General features: G+C 33.6%; 1 protein-coding gene across 1 annotated transcript in view; it reads left to right on the top strand.

Moving 5' to 3' along the window:
- Positions 1-1,370: 1,370 nt before the first annotated feature.
- LOC149799945 (uncharacterized) overlaps positions 1,371-20,507 on the top strand; it is a 44,746-nt gene continuing 25,609 nt past the window's right edge. The window contains exons 1-5 of the mRNA XM_089958319.1: positions 1,371-2,173; positions 14,719-15,037; positions 17,657-17,769; positions 18,487-18,554; positions 19,621-19,859. Coding sequence (XP_089814445.1) covers positions 2,027-2,173; positions 14,719-15,037; positions 17,657-17,769; positions 18,487-18,554; positions 19,621-19,859 — 886 coding nt within the window. The 5' untranslated portion in view covers positions 1,371-2,026. The remainder of the gene's footprint in view (positions 2,174-14,718; positions 15,038-17,656; positions 17,770-18,486; positions 18,555-19,620; positions 19,860-20,507) is intronic.

Consider the following 20,507-nt stretch of genomic DNA (forward strand, 5'->3'; position numbering starts at 1 on the left):
TCAGTATGCAAATGGTAGAATGAGACACAAAATGTATGCATAGACGAAACACGCTCTATATTAATCGTCAAAATCTTTATACTTTGCGAAATATGTGAAATAAATATTTCAAAAACAAGGACCCCGAGTGCATCGTACGTACAGGTGGTGCTGTGCCTCTCGTGTATAAACCTGACCAATGCATAGCTCCTGAGGGTGAATCACAACCAGAATGCGTATCTTGTCAGTGTCGCCAGTCAAGCACGTTCACGACGAGCATATTGGCTTCCACCATGTGAAACAGATGATATTTTTACGCTAACTCGATGCATAGTCATTTTGATAACGTACTACCAGAGAAATGTAGGACTTTTAAAGACATATGTTGTTCACACAGCACATTTTGCCTCTTTGTTTTAAAGGCTTTGCCTCTTGTACTAGTACCTTTCTATGTACCTATTAAAAATGTAAACAGTTTTACGGTTTTATTTTTCTTGTAAATGTTTGCATTTATTCGTATTGTTTTATCTGCCCTTATGACTCAAATTGTTAAAAGCTACGTTAAAAACACCCGAACATACATAAATCTTTATAATATTACTGCATACATTTATTGGGCAATATATAGCAAGGATCTTACGTGTCGGTAAATATACATACATACATACATACATACATACATACATACATACATACAGACAGACAGACAGACAGATATACATACATACATACGTACATACATACATACATACATACATACATACATACATACATACATACATACATACATGTGTCCCATTCTTTTAAAATCAATCAACTGAAACACCATAGCTGTTTCCGTGGAGTTGCATGGATTAAATTCAGATTATTCCAGTTAGAAAAGAGATTTAAATAAGAAAGCAAAACACAATCATGAATTAGAAAAGAGATTTAAATAAGAAAGCAAAACACAATCATCAAATGATATCCTTCCCTTTTCCCATTCTCGCATCTCAGTTTTCAAGCGAATATTGCATAGTCTTTATTTGCACCATAGTTTTTAAATATCATAATGTATAGCCATACAACTTGACATTTAAAGCCAGTCGAATATCGCACAACCTGCAATTGGTCGGTATCATTCATAACTGTTATGACCTTAATTGTGTTACGTTTAAGTTTCATAAATAATGGCCCAAAAATTCACAGAAAGGGTACTAACCTTGCGAAACAAACAAACTATTTTATTTAATATGCGATAACTGACATTATTTGCTCCTAAAATTCTAAGTACAAAGTAGTAAATTAATTCATAATGTTTATATATTCCTAATTAATTCATTATGAATTACATATGCATCCAGGTATGGTGAATGATATATAGCCGGCCTACCGCTCACACGTAACGGCTCAGATCCGTAAGTAGACTTTTTTGTATTCGCACTCGAGAGGCGTGCTGTACCGGACTTTAGTATTGACCCAATAAATCTTTCTGAACAGTGGACACGGGGTCAGCTAGTTAGCTGTCTTATTTCTAGTAACAGTATCGAATGAAGACAAGCGGAGACATTTAGCAAAGACATTAACGACTAATTAGTAGGAGTGTAGCACGGAAGAAAAGTATTTCGATAACTTTCGTTGGCAAAGAAGCAACCTCTGGTACGGATAAATATTTCAATATCTGAAAGACAGGAATATATATATGAACATCAATTACGACGGGACATCAATGTTTTCTTGATCCAGGCTGCATTCAAAATATATTGAGTACAAAAGATTCTGCGCAGAATGATGGATTGTGGTAATATTTCTCAGAACAATTCAACAAATCTGCCGTTTTTAGAGTAATTCTTTGCGATTTAAAAACAATTAAATCACACCTGTACTTTAATTAGATGACACATTTCAGACAATTGGTACTTTACTGAACTTATCCACATGAGTATACCGGAGAAATAATTTTCTACTAGAGAGGGTAATATATTCCCTACAAAGTTTTGTTATTTCAAAACGTTGCCATTGGAGAAAAGAAAAGCATACTAGCACACAACTAAATTGATTTTGGACGATGGTTAAGTTTAACAATCGAGAATCTGGGACAGAAAAAGAGGAGTTGACGGATCTGGATGATGTCGATCTAAAGCCGGACTGGATAAATTTAACAGAGTTTAAAAATGCAACCGATGATCCGACGTTGTGGAAGAGGCTTTTGCAGGTAAATTTTCATATATCTCTCTCTCTCTCGCTATATATATATATATATATATATATATATATATATATATATATATATATATATATATATAATCTAATATACTAAGTTGCTTTGTTTGTGTAAATACTGACTGATACAAGGACTAATGAGGCGATGTATCTGCCATTTGCTTTTATTTGTAAGGTTAACTCAAAAAAATATTTTAACTTAAGTCTATTCTTTTTACCCTCGAGAAACTAAATATAACACCCTGTATAATGCACATATAAAAAAATATACTTTTTACATCTGACATGCTCTCAATTATTTGCCAGTCAATCCTGTAAATAATGCCCGCACTGTAGAATCATACTTCTTGGAATAAATGCTGAAAACAAATAAACATTTACATGGGGCACCTAAACAGAATATTGTCTAATGGTTTAAAACTCACCGAACCGGGAGACAAATTATTGCCTTTACATTCAGGTGGAGTCATTTGGCGTAACAATACATTTGTATGCAACATTTATTCGAAAATGTTGTGGGGTTTTTTCATGGATGAGTCTAAATATTGATTGTATAGTATTTCCTAACTTTGTTAACTATTTCTGCATCCAAATTACACTTTTAGCCAGTCTGATATTACTCTATGCAGAGGACCCACTTCGTGTTACTAGACGATAGAACTTATTGTGTACAATAAAATGGGTCCTGTAAAATGAATTGATTCAATATTTCATTAGAGTGAAATATAGACAATATTTGTGATCAATAAGTAAATAATAAAATTTGTAGTACTTTAATTGTTTATGTAAAGGATACTGCAAATAAAAGGTAGTTTATTCAATATTTTAACATTTTTATTTTTGTAAATGCTTTTGATTAAATACCATTGAAAAATTTATAAATATCACATGTCTTTTGTAATATAAAAACATCATGGCTTTTACTCTAAAAAACCTGACGGATTAATTAGGTTTTTAGTTTACACACACACACACACACACACACACACACACACACATATTAGTGATTGTGTGGTGGCACGCTTGAGAGCTCCAACAAGTTTATCGTCATCTTCGTCAGTAAATCTGTATTTCTTGATAAAATTTACCTCCACAAAAAATTTGTTTCTGTATTTTATTTCTCGACTTGTCTGATAAGTTTACGAAAAAAGTAAGCAAATCGATGATTCACGAAAATAAAATGTTACTAATAGTAAGAGTAGGTTTCGGGTAATTTTTAAACTTTAAAGCGCTCGGAAATTGCAGACAAATATAACGAAGCAATTTTAGCTGCTCTAATCGTTTCACAAGCACCGTAAAACAGAGTAAGGATCTGGAAACTATTGAAAAACTCCACATACATATGGCCTTTGGTCTAAATTTCCCACTATGTCAAAGTAGCAGGGGATATGTAGAGATAATATAATCTCTGATGATTCAAATAATATTCCGAGTATCATATTTATTCACTTTAAACCATTCTGGAACAAAATAAAATAGATATAAATTGTTTTGTGGGGTAAAGTATCTTTTCCATGTAACCCTATTCCGTTTCCGTTCCAAATTTTCACTATAATTGGCATCATGACATTTAGTCCAAAAAACAAAAACAAAAAAACCCCACAGTAATTAAGGATTTAAGTAACCCTCAAAGTCAAAGACTTATAGGGATAAAACATGAGTAAAACCTAACGATCCAAATATCGGCTTCTGATTGGCTGACACTCAGTGATGACATATTTTGAAAGTGTGGGTAAAATTGGCATTACGGATTTTCCAAAAATTAGGATCAGTTGTTAAGGTTGGCCTGAATCGGAATTATATTTTCTCACGTAGCATTCTAAACAAGATCTCCTCGGTCTGTCATTGTATATCAACATTCATCATAACAGATAAATGCAAAGGAAATAATGTTTTGGGAAGAATATATTTGATAAATGTTATGCGACTGCTGTCTCGTTATGACATTTGTTTAGTTTTGATAAATATTCCATCTCACCTCTCTCCGCGTGGGTTCGCACCTCTGGCTTGGCCAGTGTGGGTATGTGAGAACGCTGCCAGCATCTTCCGGTGAGTCAAACCGGGGTTTTCGCGGGATTTTCTTTCTCCAGGTTATACCGGCCTCCATATATAGCCTATCTTGCGCTGCGAAATGGCGTTAAACACCAAAACGACAACATCAATAACTTATTTTCGCAAAGAGAATTATAACCTATTTTAAAAGGGATATGATCATAAAACCTTCAGCGAAACCTCTATATATGCCTTGTTCAATTATTAATTATCACACCAACTTTTTGTCGATTGATACATTTTGATGAACGTCTTTCATTACATTTTATCTGTCTTTTTATTTCTATCTACCCCTTGAAATTGAATCCACCACATTCCGTTTGTGTACTCTGCGGGCAGGTGTACGTGTTAATGATATGAAACATGATTTGTAATAGAAGGACGTCACGCACGTAATATTTGCGATAATAGTAACTAATTGTTTTTGTGATATCCATCATTATACGTTTTGGACATGGAACATAGATAACTTAGTTTGACATTAAGGAGATATTTACTACCTTATGCGGTGTTAGTCACAAGACAGCGCAATAAGCTACATACTATTTTTTGAACAAAAAATAAATGATTACATTTTTTTATATAACATTGGTATTTCGTTTACCAAGGAGGGTCTTAACGAAAGGTAAATAAGGGAAATATATTACACGGTCACAATTTATCTAAGATATCTGTTCTACAACGTTTTCGTGGAATAAATAAATGTTGATTTCGGTTTCTGTCTCCTCGGAATATATCTGCAGTAAAGATATAAGTGGTTTAACTAATGGATCATCACTAGTCATCACACAATTAAAGTTAATAGGAATTATCATTTTCTAACCAGTTGAGAGAGAGAGAGAGAGAGAGAGAGAGAGAGTAATGTAGACATTTTAAGAATAGTCCTAGATAGCGTAATTCAAGATTTGATCTGAGCGTTATGATTGCCATACACCTTTCTAATCTGTAGTCTTGTTCCATTTTTAATTCATCTTTCATTTACAATGCATTTGTCTGGTTTGTACGTATTTGTAGAATACAAAGTACTGACCTAAATGAATTCAATATTTTTCCTGCACTTTTGTTTTGAATTTATGTTTGACAATGTAAAGACAAAATAGCTAAAGAATAGATCAATGACAGGGATTTGAATATCATTTTAAATTCAGAATTTACATTTTGAATCGTTTATTAAACTGTTAAGGAACAACCATTCAATTCAGACAGGATACATTCGGATTTCCTGACGTTACCGAACTTATTATGATAAAAGTTGGGGACATGGGATAGGTTGAAACTGAGGGCGGTTTGGACATTCATGGTTTGGTGGAATGGGCGTCTACAGCATGTTTTTCTTCTAGAAAATAGACATGTCATTTGACAAACTCTTCATTTGAATTTCAGCCTTAATTCTTCCTAAAATAGGTTTACAAATGTGCGGGTATAAAGGTAAACTATTGCAGCAATGACAGTAGTGTGATGGTGAATGAATGATACACAGACTCATTTTCGATGGAAATCAGATAGTGTTTCCGGTCGTTTTGTCAAAGATGACTGTTTAAGAGCTGCCTAAAATATATAAAAAGGACTTTGTATTTACACCTTATTAGTGCCATAGATACCGCTTCTATTTTGATTCATGCTGCACTTAAAAATGATTCTTAAATAACTATAGCCGTCTTCATGATAAGGAATATACTAGTAATTTACGATGGTCGTAGGCTGCATATATAGTTTGTGTAAAAACAAATCTTTCAGAGCATGCCATGGAGCATTCGATCTTCTCGTCAATTAAGAGATAATAGCTAAGTTCTGCGTTGGAACGAGTAGACGGGCTTTGATTGCACTTATTAGCATGTGAAAATTATGTTAAATTGTTCAGTCAATTATCATTACAAATTATTCGAATCACAATTTATGTTATTCAGTTTCAACTTCATCGTGCCTGGTTTTATTTATGATATGCAAACACCATTTTGGAAGAACGTATGTCCCATGATGTAAATTCAGAGATGACCGAAAGTCCCATTCCCATCAAGATTTAAATATAAATATTCTGATATGAGAACTCTTAGCCGGAACGCATGATTTTTCTCAACAGGTTCTATACGGCATTAAATTGTTTTTAGATGAATGTCTTAAAGCACCTTCTGTTTATCTGTTAATTTTAAATGCATTTGTCTTTGTCTATGTTGTTTCATCATATAGGTAAACTAACATGTTAGTGACGATAATAAATTATACATTTCCAAATCAAGACTTTCAGCACAATTATATAGTGGTTTGTTCCTATTCGGCAGGTAAAGTTAGTTGTATATGATTCAGGAATATGTTTTATGCCGCATTTATTTAAATCATTACAATCGCTTTCGTGTTACCACCATTCTTTCGGTGGTGTAATAGTGTTCCAGGTATTAACTTCTTTTTCTCCCCATGTCTGTCTCACAAAAGCACGTATCATTGCTTATAAGTATTGTTCAATGCAAAGTACAGACCTTGTACTTTTACTGCATCTAAGGCTGGCAAGGCATGTATAATAACGTGATTGGTTCTGAGTCTTTTTGCGAATAAATACTGCGTATCTAAAAGGCTAAGGCTGCTTTTATTGAGATGTTCATGGTTTTCTCAGTATATTTCCATTCAATTTGTTTTAGTGTATTGTTAACTGCTTCTCTCCTCGTATTTTCATCTTTCAAGTCATTATCTAATTATCAACACAAGAGAACCAGTACTTGCATAACATTAGAATGACATTAATTTGTAATATGATTATTGTTGACGTTTAAGTCGACGATAGTTGCACCAACTATTGACGCTGATCGACTCTGCGCAGACTTCGCCATTACTGTTTCTATCTAAGTAATTACAAGCAAATCTATTTTACTTGGACCTGACAGAGATATCACGCTCGTATAGGTAAGATAACATTTTTCTTTACATGCAAAAAATCAATGTGACATGCATATTATGAAAATATATTACTTTTCCAACTTCATCTTTAAGCTGATATCCATGGTCTTTAATTGATTATAATAATCTCTAATATGAAACATCGCCTCCGGGAAAAGCAGTTTTAAAAGGAAAAGCTCGAGTAAACACGAGTACAAGTCATGCATGTAAGCTTACTGGTGTTATTGATCTTATTGATAAAAATGTAAGCAATGTAGACAAATATCTACAATCTATATCCGATTCAATTATTATCCATACAAATGTCTGCCTCTCGATTATATTAATTATCAGTTGTACTTTCTGATGTACATTCTGAGTCAATGTTGCTTAAAAATATGAGAACTTTGTGAAGCGCTTTAAACATTTAGCATCCATACTTTATTTGCTGTCATTTTTATCAGTCATTCCATCTTTGCTATCTTTTTCATACAGACTTCAAGGCTGTGCAATCCATATCAGATCATAACAGTAATTCCTGTTATTTTTGTTATTTATGTAGCAATTGTTTTTTTTTCTTCTTTTTCAATTAAGCGGAAATATATGGTAATGCACAGTACTTACAATCTTCTATTTGTCCTGAAATGATTAGTTTATCATTTTTGTTATTGTGCATTAATCTTATTCGTATTAAAGATTTTTATCTGACACAAAATGCATAGGCTATATTGTTGGTTGCTAAAAGTACATTGTAGAACAATGTAGAGAAGCTTAAATGCCTCCATGATTGCATCATAGAGATAATCTTAAATGTCCCATTATTTTCACAATAGAGAGAAGCTTAACTGTCCCCATAAATACATCGCAGATAATAATTGCACGATAGAAAGAAGCTTAAGTGTCACCATGTTTGCGTCATAGAGAGAAGCTTAAATGTCCCCATGATTGCATCAAGTGTTTTGCACTTTTCATTTTTTCCTGTTCAACGTCTCATAGTCAAGTTTGTAGTCTCATAACTTTTAGTGTTGTCCGTTTCCATTTTCCATTATGTCATTTGTCACTCTGGCACGATAGTTTCTGCATCAGGTTTGTTATATATATACCATTTTCCTCTTTAGAGGTGATGCGTTTAACTTACTTTCTCTTAGTGATCAATATAAATTCATGTACCGTGCACGTTTTGGCTCCCCCATGCTCTCTCTGCTTCACTCTTTTCCCCATGTTTATACTATCATGTGCTGCATCAAATTTATAAAATGAAATGCCCGGTTTAAAATTTAACTATTTTTGTTGAATCGTTGCAGACGCAAGCTGTAATATTGGCTAGATCTCAATGATGTGCTTTCAGTTTTAACTGAATACAAGTTCGTGTATATTACCGACATCAAATGCCTAATTTATTCTATCTTCGTATCGTACTGATTTACCCGTCATGCTCTCGGGACGGAGGTTGCTTAATTCGATGCTTTCATGCTTAAACGTGACTTTGAAATATGCGTCTCTGCTAAAACATTGGAGTTTATTGGTTTAGATGTTTGAACACATGAAATTAACTCTTGCATTCTATCCACTCACACGGTTAGCTTTTAAAACTCCTTTATCCCAATATACTTGTAAAACAGAAACAGCTATTATATCTAGATGCAGACATTTACAGTTTCATATCAATCTCTGGGAAATGTGTATATCACCTCCCGGAAAACAGTAGAATGAATATCAATTTCTGGACATGTATCTATGTGTTTTTGTTTTATTTTAGCGTGTACGTGCCGTATTATGTTGCACTGTGTTGCAGAACTGTCAGATGATTAATTTATTATAGCACAGGTATGTTTAATCCCATATATAAAACTTAAGAAAGTTGCCAATGACCAATACATCAAGACATGGGCAAGTAATACTAGTGATTTTAGAACATGTCTAAATTAAAGTAACCCCAAACACATTTGCCATGCAGACGCATATTATTTTTGAGATTTTTGTAGATTCATGTGTATGAATCACAGAGTACCTTCAGACATTTGTTTTTAATGGAAAAGCCTGCATACTCAATGATATGTGGAATTGTTTCGACTGCTGTACGACAGTTATGATGCAATTGCCGTGAAGTTGTTTATCGTATCGTAAAGTACTGTTCTGGGGAGGTGATTGTTGATGAAGTTGGTTTAGCGCCATTTGGGCTATATATGGCGGCCATTACAACTAGTGTAGGTAGAAGAGAATTGGCAGTTATCCGTAAAGAAGAGTGTTTTAGATCATTCGGTCACATACTAAAAACATTTACAACTAGTAACCACAAATTTGCTGTTGATATCTGGCATTATTCGGTGATTATTAATGCTGTGAATACCAACATTAGCCATTCCTTGTAGTTCAGGTTTTCATTACAAGAAGTTAGATCCTCTTCGTATATTGAGCATAAAGTTCCAGTGTGAATCTTGTGTGCCCTAGATTTAAAACAAATTTTCATGACAACGTTGCCAGGGGTCAGGAAAGTCAAACATGCCACTCTATTATAATTTAAAAAAGAGAAGAAGAAAGCCAGTACAAGTCATATATGTGCCCTGAATGTGCTCTTGATTGATTCATATTGTGGTCACTAATTAACGATTTGTGACAAAGTGGACAAATGATGGTATGTGATCACGGTCGCCGTTTGTCTGGAATCTATCAGCAATTAGTGGCAAACACAGTTTTTCGGCTGTCACGGGCAAAAACCGTAATATATATATATATATATATATATATATATATATATATATATATATATATATATATATATATATATGCCGAAACACACGAAACACACATATGTACATAAGAAGAACACATAATAACCACGTCCATCGCCACAAAAATGCCGAGTGCGTGTAGGAGAACCAATAATGTTCAAAGTCTTTTAAATACGGTTGTTTTAAAGTCCCGTTATATTTGAAGACTTCTAGAATTGTTATCACTGGAATCTTTTAATGTCAGAGACGCTTGCAATGTAGAGGGTACACAATTTAGAGAGAATCTAAAAGTCGATAAGAATTCCAAACTTATTTCCTTATTGCTGCCACTTAAAGCGTGGATTTCCTTGTATGTTTTACAATGAGATGAATTTTTCTATATCCTGCTTAAGCAGTTCCTGGTCTCCGCACTTATAAATTGTTGCTGTGTTTGTTCCTTGGGTTAAGATTTACTCATATACCTAAATACCTCTCTAAGATTTTAATTCAGATACATGTAACTGATTTAATAGTCATTATATACACAATTTATGTTTGAAATTATTGTCAAACGCATTCTTAATGAATCTCATTTAGTTATTATATAAATTTCTAAAACAGATCATGCTGCGGTGTAGAATTCAATAATATTTCAAAGCAATCTTACTCATTTTTGCTTTTTAAGTATAAGGATATTTACATTTATCAGAGTTTTGGAGATTTTTATGTGAATAAATTTCATGGCTAGCGTTTCCGATGTAAGTAGTCTGTTTCTTTATCGAACATGATTTGTCTTGTTTACGAGTGAATCAGTCATAGTGTGCATTTGCAAAATACTATCTCCGTTGTCAGTCTCATACTGACTGGAGTACATACAGATCGCAAGTCACGAAAAGCGTGTAACGCATTGCACTTATCTCTGCGGAATTTTGTTTTGCCAACATATGTCGCCTTTTCTCTGTTAATGACGTCAGTTACGTTTCCTTAAAAAAAACAATTTGGCGCCAGTATTGACATGAACATAGAACATTCTTTGGCATTTTATTATATTTTTACTAGCAAACACATGATCATCAAAGACTGTTTAAAGTCAGTAGCGACAGTCCAGCTTATCTCTAAATTAAAAATCTCATCTCTGATCAGCAAAACATGGGTGTTTGTAAGACAGATAAATATTACACGGAATTCTTTGGACAGGTGATTGCCTAATGTAGGTGATCCATTAGGATAGATTTGTTGTAGTTTGAACAAGACTTTATTAATGAGAGAAATAACATGTTCGACAGAAACAATAATGCAAACCTGCTTTAGTGCATGGTGAAACCGGAGTGCCGAGAGTGCCTTTTGGATTGGTTATCGTACAATTCAGACTTTGTGGAAAAGAAGCTACAGTAGCAATAATTAAACCCTTGAATAAAACGTCTTTAGAATTCAGAAAAAAAACGAGATTGTGTTAACCTGCAAATTTACTTCAACTGTTATGATAATTGAGACGATAGAGGCAAAGAAGGTATTGTTTACGCTTTGAAATTTACAAATTTCCAATTTCGGTATGCATATGGTAATATAAATAGAAAGCAACATAGCAACAAAACTAAGAAATTAAATAATTGAAGTAATAATAATAATAATAATAATAATAATAAATTGATGATAATGATGTTGCTATTATTATTATTATTAGTAGTAGTAGTAGTAGTCGAAGAAGTAGTATCAACTATCGTGAAATAGGAAGGAATCAAAGATTAGTTATTGGCGATGTATCATCGAAGCTATGACACAACACGACCTAAACAATTACAGCGGAAGAGATGGGTCAAAACTTGACTCAGCTTTAATTGAAATCTTTCGAGAAAAAAAGGAATATATATATATATATATATATATATATATATATATATATATATATATATATATATATATATATATATATATATATATATATATTTCACAAAAGATGACATGGATTCATATTTCTGGAACATGTAGTGGCGTATATGATAGGAAATGATCTGGTCATATTCTTATCTGTTGTTGACTGTTAAAATTTCGTACATTTGAAACAGTTTTATCGTTATGTAAAATCTGGACGCTTGTTAATTGCAATGTTTTAATATTGCATCCAAACGAAAATTAATGGCACAATCCCATTCATCTTCATGCCACAATACCTGTAAAAAAATATCCGATATGGAATGAACTATCAGGACTTAGTAACATTATTAAGAAACGATTTATCATATCTGTTGAATCTATGACAGCTCGCCAATTCTCCAACCATTTGTGTTCGTACACACCTGCAATCCAGCTATATAGCTGTATTAACCTCAAACGCTAACAAACAAAGTTTGTTGAGTGTCAGCCTCAAAATTTGTATTTCAAAATTCGTTCTTTTATATTGGGAAAATCTTTAAAGTTATTTTTCAATGTTGAATAAAATAGTAATTAAAAACAAAATAGTACTTAAATTACTTTTTTAGAACGCTGGGTGAATTTGAATCCTAAATTTCCTTTCATTTCAACAAACACGGGAATCGCTTCAAGTTGCCAACGAAATGTAGGATTAACCAAAAAGAATACGAAATACATTTACCAAAGAAAAAAAGAAAAAGGGGGCGGGGGTAAGTTTAGCAAAACTGTAAAATCCATGCACTCATCAGTAATTAAAGCTAGACACATAAAACTTAGAACACTGATAGATCTGTGGGTTTTGATTGCTCGGACACTTTGGGACCCCTGGCAGTTCATAGGGGTCTGTCCGTATCCCCAGCAACTTAGGCCTTGATTCACAGTACACAAACTATTGAAATTGCCACCTTGGAAACATACATACACATGCTGTAAATGAAATAAAATTTATGCATACAGCTAAATCTGCCAATCTTGCCCCAAGGGACTTATCCCATGGGTTATATATTGAAGAAGATCCCATCATATAACCATGTACATACTCGCTGATAATGAAAAGACAAATACATAGACCCATAGAACATTTAGCTCTGGGGTAGTCCCTACCACCATTGACCTTACCAAGATGCTGAAAACTTCTGGTTTTAGAGCAATACTGGAAAAAAGAAGTTCAGATTTTAGATATTATTATCATTATTATTATTATTTTTATTATTATTATTGGTGGTGGTGGTGGTGGTGTTAGCAGCAGCAGTAACAGTCGTTGCTGCTTTTGTTGTATTTATAGTATGACCACGATTTCAAAGATACGCTCGAGTACAGTGATACATTGTGTCTGTATGTACGTGTGAATTTATCTACTTATTATGTAAGTCCTTGAACGCATCCCGCGACGTAGAATCTAAACACATGCAGTTTGGATCTATGATTTTCCTCTGATTTAGATTTTGCCAACACATTTGGAATTTCAATATATCTCCCGAATGTGCAGCTTAGGGTGAGGGTATACATTATAAAAACACACCTCCTGAATTGTTTGCCTGAGAACTGGCATAGGATATTAATTGTCCCGATGTCATCACAAATCATACTGGAACCGTAGGATCACGCATCGGGGTCTTTCTTTATCCCCAGGAATCTAGTCCCTGGATTATAATTTTGAAAAACGTTGATACCTTTACCTATTAAGACACACACACTTATTATGCTTTTAAAAATATGTTTATACATGCATATGACATCGGCCTTAGAGTACATCCCTATCACCCATGGGCTAAGTTATCGAGATTCACGCCTTATAAGCATTTATAATCCTAAATGGCACGGATAGACATATACAACATTAACATGCTTATTATATCGCATATATCAATTAGATCTAATAGTAAACATTGATCAAATCGGATGTACATGGCTGAAATAGAGGCAGAAAAAGTGCGTTAAATGCATTTGTCATTTTATGTAGTGTGGCCATGCACGGACGATTGTGTTAAATATCAGTCCGTTTATATATCTGAATTTATTTGCTTTTTTTTTCTTAAATACATTTTGCAATAATATTTTACAACAAATATCAAAATAATGTATGTTAAAGGGATTGGCTTATTTTTATATTCAAACAAGCCATGCTTCAGCTGAAATTTAAAACTAGATTAAAATAATGGCTTGAAAACGTACATAACTTTGTACAAATGGTTCGGCTCATATACGTGCATTGTTTTGTACATTTATCTGTGCAAACAAAAAGCCATAGAAGTTTCGGCTTCTGTCAATAGGCATTTGTGAGGAATTCTGGTCATTTAAAGCGCATCTCTCTCCACGGTATGTAGTAAGAGATCATTATCGAAAGTAAGAAAATTAAATAATTGGCATTATGCCCCTCATGAAAGAACGAACATAATACCATATATGACTCTCCGTGTAAAGAATGATTTTATTTATTGTGCAATTACAAAGAAAGTTGGCTATAACACTCTTAGGATGTTACTGTGCAATAGCATTGATTAGTCTTGTAATTTAACTGGATTGCGTTATGCATGAAAATAAAGCCTAGGAGGTGTGGGGGGACTAAAACGTATGGTATGACGTAGCTTGACCTAAGACTGGACTTGTTGATCCTAGGAACATTCCACTGACAACGCCCACACGTATTGGTCGCCCTTAAGATATCAACATGTCAAGCTCAAAAGGCTTCCATAAAACCAATAAATACCGTCCCTGCATGCATATCGTGTTTTCCTGTCAATATATTAAATGATTGGCATACTTTTATGAGGATCTTTGCTAGAGTTTTGTATGTCTTAGTCATGTTACATGTATACATCAAAGGGACTTGACCAACTTTATTCTGTTATTTTTCGGATATAACAACTTTATATCAAGACACATCACCAGTTTTGTTGACAAAGCGTATCAGCGTTGGTGATTTTGAGTATGCGTGATTCAATGAATATGTTGGATACTGTTGTAATAAAAAGTAATCGTGCTTCATTTTCAGCCAGCTCTTCGATTTCATGGAGTTTCCGGTAATTTGTGGACACAACCAGGGACTTCCACCTCACCTCCTTCTGTTAAATCTGAACTTGGAATTTTCAATTCCTGTGGACAAAGCATTGATGGTTTGTCACTGCCCAGATACACGGACATTTGTGGAGATCAGACATCAATGCATAACACCAACACATTGTCAGTTATATCCACAGATCACAACAGAGTTCGACGACGAAACACATTGGCGCTGATTTTCATTGCCATAGCGTTTATGGCAGCTGCAGCAATCATTGTTGGTCTGGCCCTTTTCTTCTCGCAGCCACCAGGTATGTTGCGTGCATGTAATAAAACTATAGCTATAATGTCAAAGAAAATTACAAAGAAAATGTTCATATCTTAATGTGTAAATCTAGATCATGGTTGTTTCATTAAAATGGAACGGGAACATGCAAGCCAGCAAGAAGAATTCTGATCTCTCTACCAATAAATTAACGTGTTTGTCACTTCCTTATTACCTGCAAGGCGACCCCGTCATGATACACACCTGGTAACAAGTTTCAACTTTGACCTTAATTGCATTCTTATGTCCCGTTAAAGATGCAAGGCGACCATCTTCGATCCCTAAGCCGAGTATTGAAAAAGTGCCAGAAGCCATTTTATTTGTAGCCCAGTGTATCGTTTATTGTAAAACTAAAAGGAAACCGATCTCAAACAAAAGACAATAATGTTCCTGTTAATAAAAGCTGCCACGCTTGTGTTTTTGTAATAATCTCTCTTCAGTCCATTATTCCACAGATAGCGTAAGTGATCCCAGTTTGTGCAATAATCAAGGTCCAACAGAACATAATGTGTCTATTCCCGTATACACTGAAACTATCGTGTTTTTGCGGCAAATAATGTGGTTAATGTACTGGACCGAAAGGTAATGAACACTACGTCACTTATAACACGCCAAATCCTCGTCCATAACAAAAACAAATCATGTTACGAATTTTAAAATTATTTTTGTATTTATAATCTTTATGAATCTGTACAGTTTTATGTCCAGCATTGGAAATTGGAGTTGGAGGATATATGTTAAAGTCTCTGTTGATTCATTACGGTGTTGTTAATTCCAAAAAAGTTATCATTGTTGAAAAACTTGATCATTAGTTAAGATCAACCACTTCCCAATGATAAAACGACTATAAACAACGGGCAAATGTCGCAATGATTTCTTTCAGAACGAAAGTACAAAATACCACGAGACTGGGGAACTCGCGATAATAGGAAATACGATACAAACGTATATATTTGTTGAAATTACCGTTTAGATTTCGTTTGAGTTACTTGCTGACACGGATATGTAGATTTTATACAGAAACTGTGCCTATATGAATAATGATAATGTACATATCATCTCTTGAAATATTGTTAAATTAATTTTATATATAAATGACATTTATGATCCCGGTTTGCGCCGCTACTGACAAGTCCTTTCTAGCCGCCAGGGGTAAAATGACACGTTAGATAGGCCTGTTGAAGTTACTTGTAACACAATATTAAGTGATTACGTAACATGTACCAACTACGGAGGGTAACGTTAACTCGTTAACCTTGGAGACTGTCTCTTATATGCAGCGCTTTACATTCTTTCTTGCAACTATCTGTGCGACGCAGAAGAATACTATATAATACTTTCATTTAAAAATACACACATGCAGAATGGTCTCATAAGTTTAATGAAAAGAAATGTTTACAAATTGATTGTATCAAGCATCTGTCAATTACATAAAAATACATACAATTTCAGGGAGACTGAGTACAGTATTCTCACTTCTGTATCGTACAAATACATTTCTGAAATAAGTAGTTGCCTGCTTCCGGGGAATAAAACCAGAACTGAACATTGTGCACTATATCGGTCGGGTGCGAAGCATAACATATGAAAATAAGCAAAAATAAAATTGTATAATCTAAGCTCCTCACATGTTCAGAAAATTTTAAAACGTTCTGCCTAAACCACAACTCCACAAAAGCAAATACTTCTGAACTTGGTGGAAATATCTATGGTGTAAATGTATTTGTTATGCACCAAACATCAACTGTAAATTGAACTTAGTACATAGTTTAACTTTGTGTAAAATATGCAAGCTTTAGATCAGCTTTTGTAAGCCGATTTGTGACCATTGACTCCTAGTATATTACAAATCTGATACCGAAATTCGTTTTCAGAAAGATTTATGTGCTTCAAATATTAACAATTTTAAATAACGTTTGACAGTTCTCCTTGGGGTACCTTGATTGTCTCTATATATTACACAAGACTTTCGCTATATTTGAGAACACAGTGCTCTCTTAATTTTTTGCTCACCATTCTGGGGCACCCATGCTTACCGGCAATGGAATCTCTTGTCCAGATCTAAATGTCTATGTAAGTAAGACAGGCGAAATTTAAACTTTTGGGCACCCTCTTGTAATTCGCTATTTTCCGAGTAGTACCTAGGAGCCCAAAAATAGCGGAAGCTGTTTGCGATGTCAAGATGATGCAAAACTCATATATATATATATATATATATATATATATATATATATATATATATATATATATATATATATATATATATATATATATATTCATGAAGTTTTGCAAATAATTTATATGACCAATTAGTTTCTCGAATTTTGCTTAATTGTTCTTTTTAAATGTGTGCAATTGATACTTTTTCGTCAGTCAAATGAAATGCGACTTGAGCAATGAACCAAGGAGGTCAGTCTTTTTAATATACTTTTATTATGAAAATCAGCTGCTGCATTCATTCGTCCATCCCATCGACTAATTTAGCTGGTTGGCTTATTATAATGGAACACGTATATGCTTTCTCCTGAACAGGTGTCGAATTTTTTATTGTCCATACTGAACTTTGACATTACTATTCACAGCATGTATATTGTATTTCCTATAGATATGCTTAGAGCCAATGTCCGGTTAGTTATTGCTAACAGAAACTTCACAGACGAAATGCTGAACGCGTCCTCAGTAGACTGGCTATCCATTGAAAAACCCTTGTGTGCAGAGGTAAACAGACACAAATACATATTATATATTCGTTTGTGAACATTTTAAATTTTACGTGCAAATTTGAACTTTTCTTGCTATATCAAATTAAATTAGATATAGAATTATCTTTCCATCCAGTTTACACATAAGGAGAGTACTTTAATCTCGATTACAGCCATATATACTTTTGAAACTTTTTTATAAGTAATTATTTTAGTCATTCTAAAACATCATCTCTACATCTGTTGTTTTAATTGTCAAACACGCATTCAGCATTACTTATTTGTTTGCAGAATAAAACAATTAAAATATTCAACGACTTGTGCTATGTATTTCGGATTAAACATTTTGTGTTCATAATAATATATTTTATATAAGGTTTAATGTATTTAATATACTAAACAAACAAAAAGGTAACAAAACATTAATTGATTGAAGAACTCGGAGTTAATCTTCATTCAGTGCTGAAAGCTTAGATGTATTTCTATGAAATGGTTCCATCACATTTTATGCACTTACAATAAATTTGATCTTGGACAAAAAAACGACATTTTGAGAGATAATAAATTGTATTTAAAAACAGTTGCAGTGTTGTTGTCTAAATGATGTAGTTAATAACTTCGGTAATAATGATATGTAACAAAACATGCTAATTAGTTAACTGCAACGCTGATTTGGAATAACAGTATATAATATTTAGCTGTATGTATAAATATTGAATTTTTGCTTTTTTAGATGGATATATACTACCTAAGCAGCGAAATGGGATCATATTATCTTGGATGCAAACTTCGATCGTTGAGGTAAGAGACACATACAGAAAAATTAGTTGGCTGGTTATTTTCACTGGAAAATTTTAACATAATACACCCATGCATCTCTTTTTCTTTCGTTTACAAGAACATTAATATCAATGTATTTGTTTAAATACCATCGCAAATCAAAATCATTTAGATCTAATCACTGGCAGGCATTTATCATGGAAAAATTCAGAAGAAACACCTGTGTTCTGCACTACACTCCAGAACAGCCTAATTAAACAGACCGTCTTCGTATATTCTAGAATCTATAGTAAAATGTTGACGAATTGATATATATTACTTTCGTTTCATTATGGCTGTAACATATGGGGGACATTCTGTACTGCTAATCCTAATAATTAGACTGAAAATGGAGTCACTATCGTAACATGTCTCCCCAGTGTATCAGTGATCTCTACGTCCGGTTTCCAATATCCTGTAACACACTCTTCAGTTAGTTTCGTACTCTACTCCATATCTGACTAAATTCAAAACGACTCTGTACAAAAATACGTACTCTGCATCAGTGTTGTGGAATATATTTTATAATGATTTTAAACATAAACCATCACTCTATTATTTTAAGAACGCGCTACACAAATGACATCTTTCTGATTATGCCACTGCACAAAGAAATTGAGATGCCTAACTGGGTTAACCCTACCACTTTCCCATCTCCTAAACACACACACACACACACACACACACACACATATATATATATATATATATATATATATATATATATATATATATATATATATATATATATATATATATAATGCAACTTTATGTAATGTGTGTATGTGTGTATATGTGTGCCTGTATAGCGTATGATTACATGTGAGTGTGTTAGACACCTAAGTAAGATTTGTACAAATAAATTGCATTTATGGTTTCAATGTCTATTATTCAGGACTACAAATAAAATTAGCTGATTTATTCGGAACCAGACTTATTAACCTCAGAACTTAATAATAATAATAATAATAATAATAATAATAACACAACAACAACTTCAACAACACCAACAACTATTATTGTTATTATTATTATTATTCAACACCAGGTCATCAGATGATCCTTTCGGTCTTGGTGTACATATAACACTCGATTTCGAGGAGAACAAGGCAACGAAGAACCCCGAAAGAATTAAAGAGATCATCATGTTAAGATCCGGAAGGCACACTGCGGATAAAAAACTATACCTTGTCATTCGAAAGTTTTTGGTGTACCTTCGGAGCTTAACGGTAGATACTGAAAAACTGCCAATGCCAGATAAAATCCCACGGCCAACGTTTCCAATCGGTACGTATAGCCTATGAAGCTACTCTACATTTCGACATTCTCCTCATTGTTAAATGGCGGTAATCCTCTTAATCCTTAGTAAAATATACGTTTGAGTACAGATAACAATATATTCACACTTAAATTGACGATGTTATACATAACCTTTTGTTCCGCTTTCCATCAAATTTGATTGCATTATTTATTTCACAGTATACTGGACGTTATATTGAGAGATACGTAAACACATACTTACGTAGAAGGTGTATAGTCCGACTATACATCGCCGTTTGTTTGTAGCCCCTACCGATTTTAAAAATGAGAATGTTTAATATGATAAAAAGTGCACAGAACTAAGTCAATTGAATCATTGATTTATAATTTCTAACCTGACTGTGATCAGAATGGCACTAATGCTCGCATCCCCTGCACCAGTTCATCCTTATTGGACTTTCCATACTAACACGGCGCCATATTGCGTACGCTATAGGCTAGTTTTTGTTTCCATCAGACAACATAATGACGTAGTTCATCCTGTTCGGCAAATGCTGAATAATTGCGTAGATTACATAACGTTAAGAGTTTGGAATTATATCCCTCTGCATACATAAACATAGAAATTAAACCGCTTGCTAAATCCACATGAAAAGCGTAGTTGTCATTTTCCTT

The sequence above is a fragment of the Sinohyriopsis cumingii genome, chromosome 5 (assembly GCF_028554795.1).
Source record: "Sinohyriopsis cumingii isolate HCF-2022 chromosome 5, ASM2855479v2, whole genome shotgun sequence".
NCBI lineage: Eukaryota > Metazoa > Mollusca > Bivalvia > Unionida > Unionidae > Sinohyriopsis > Sinohyriopsis cumingii.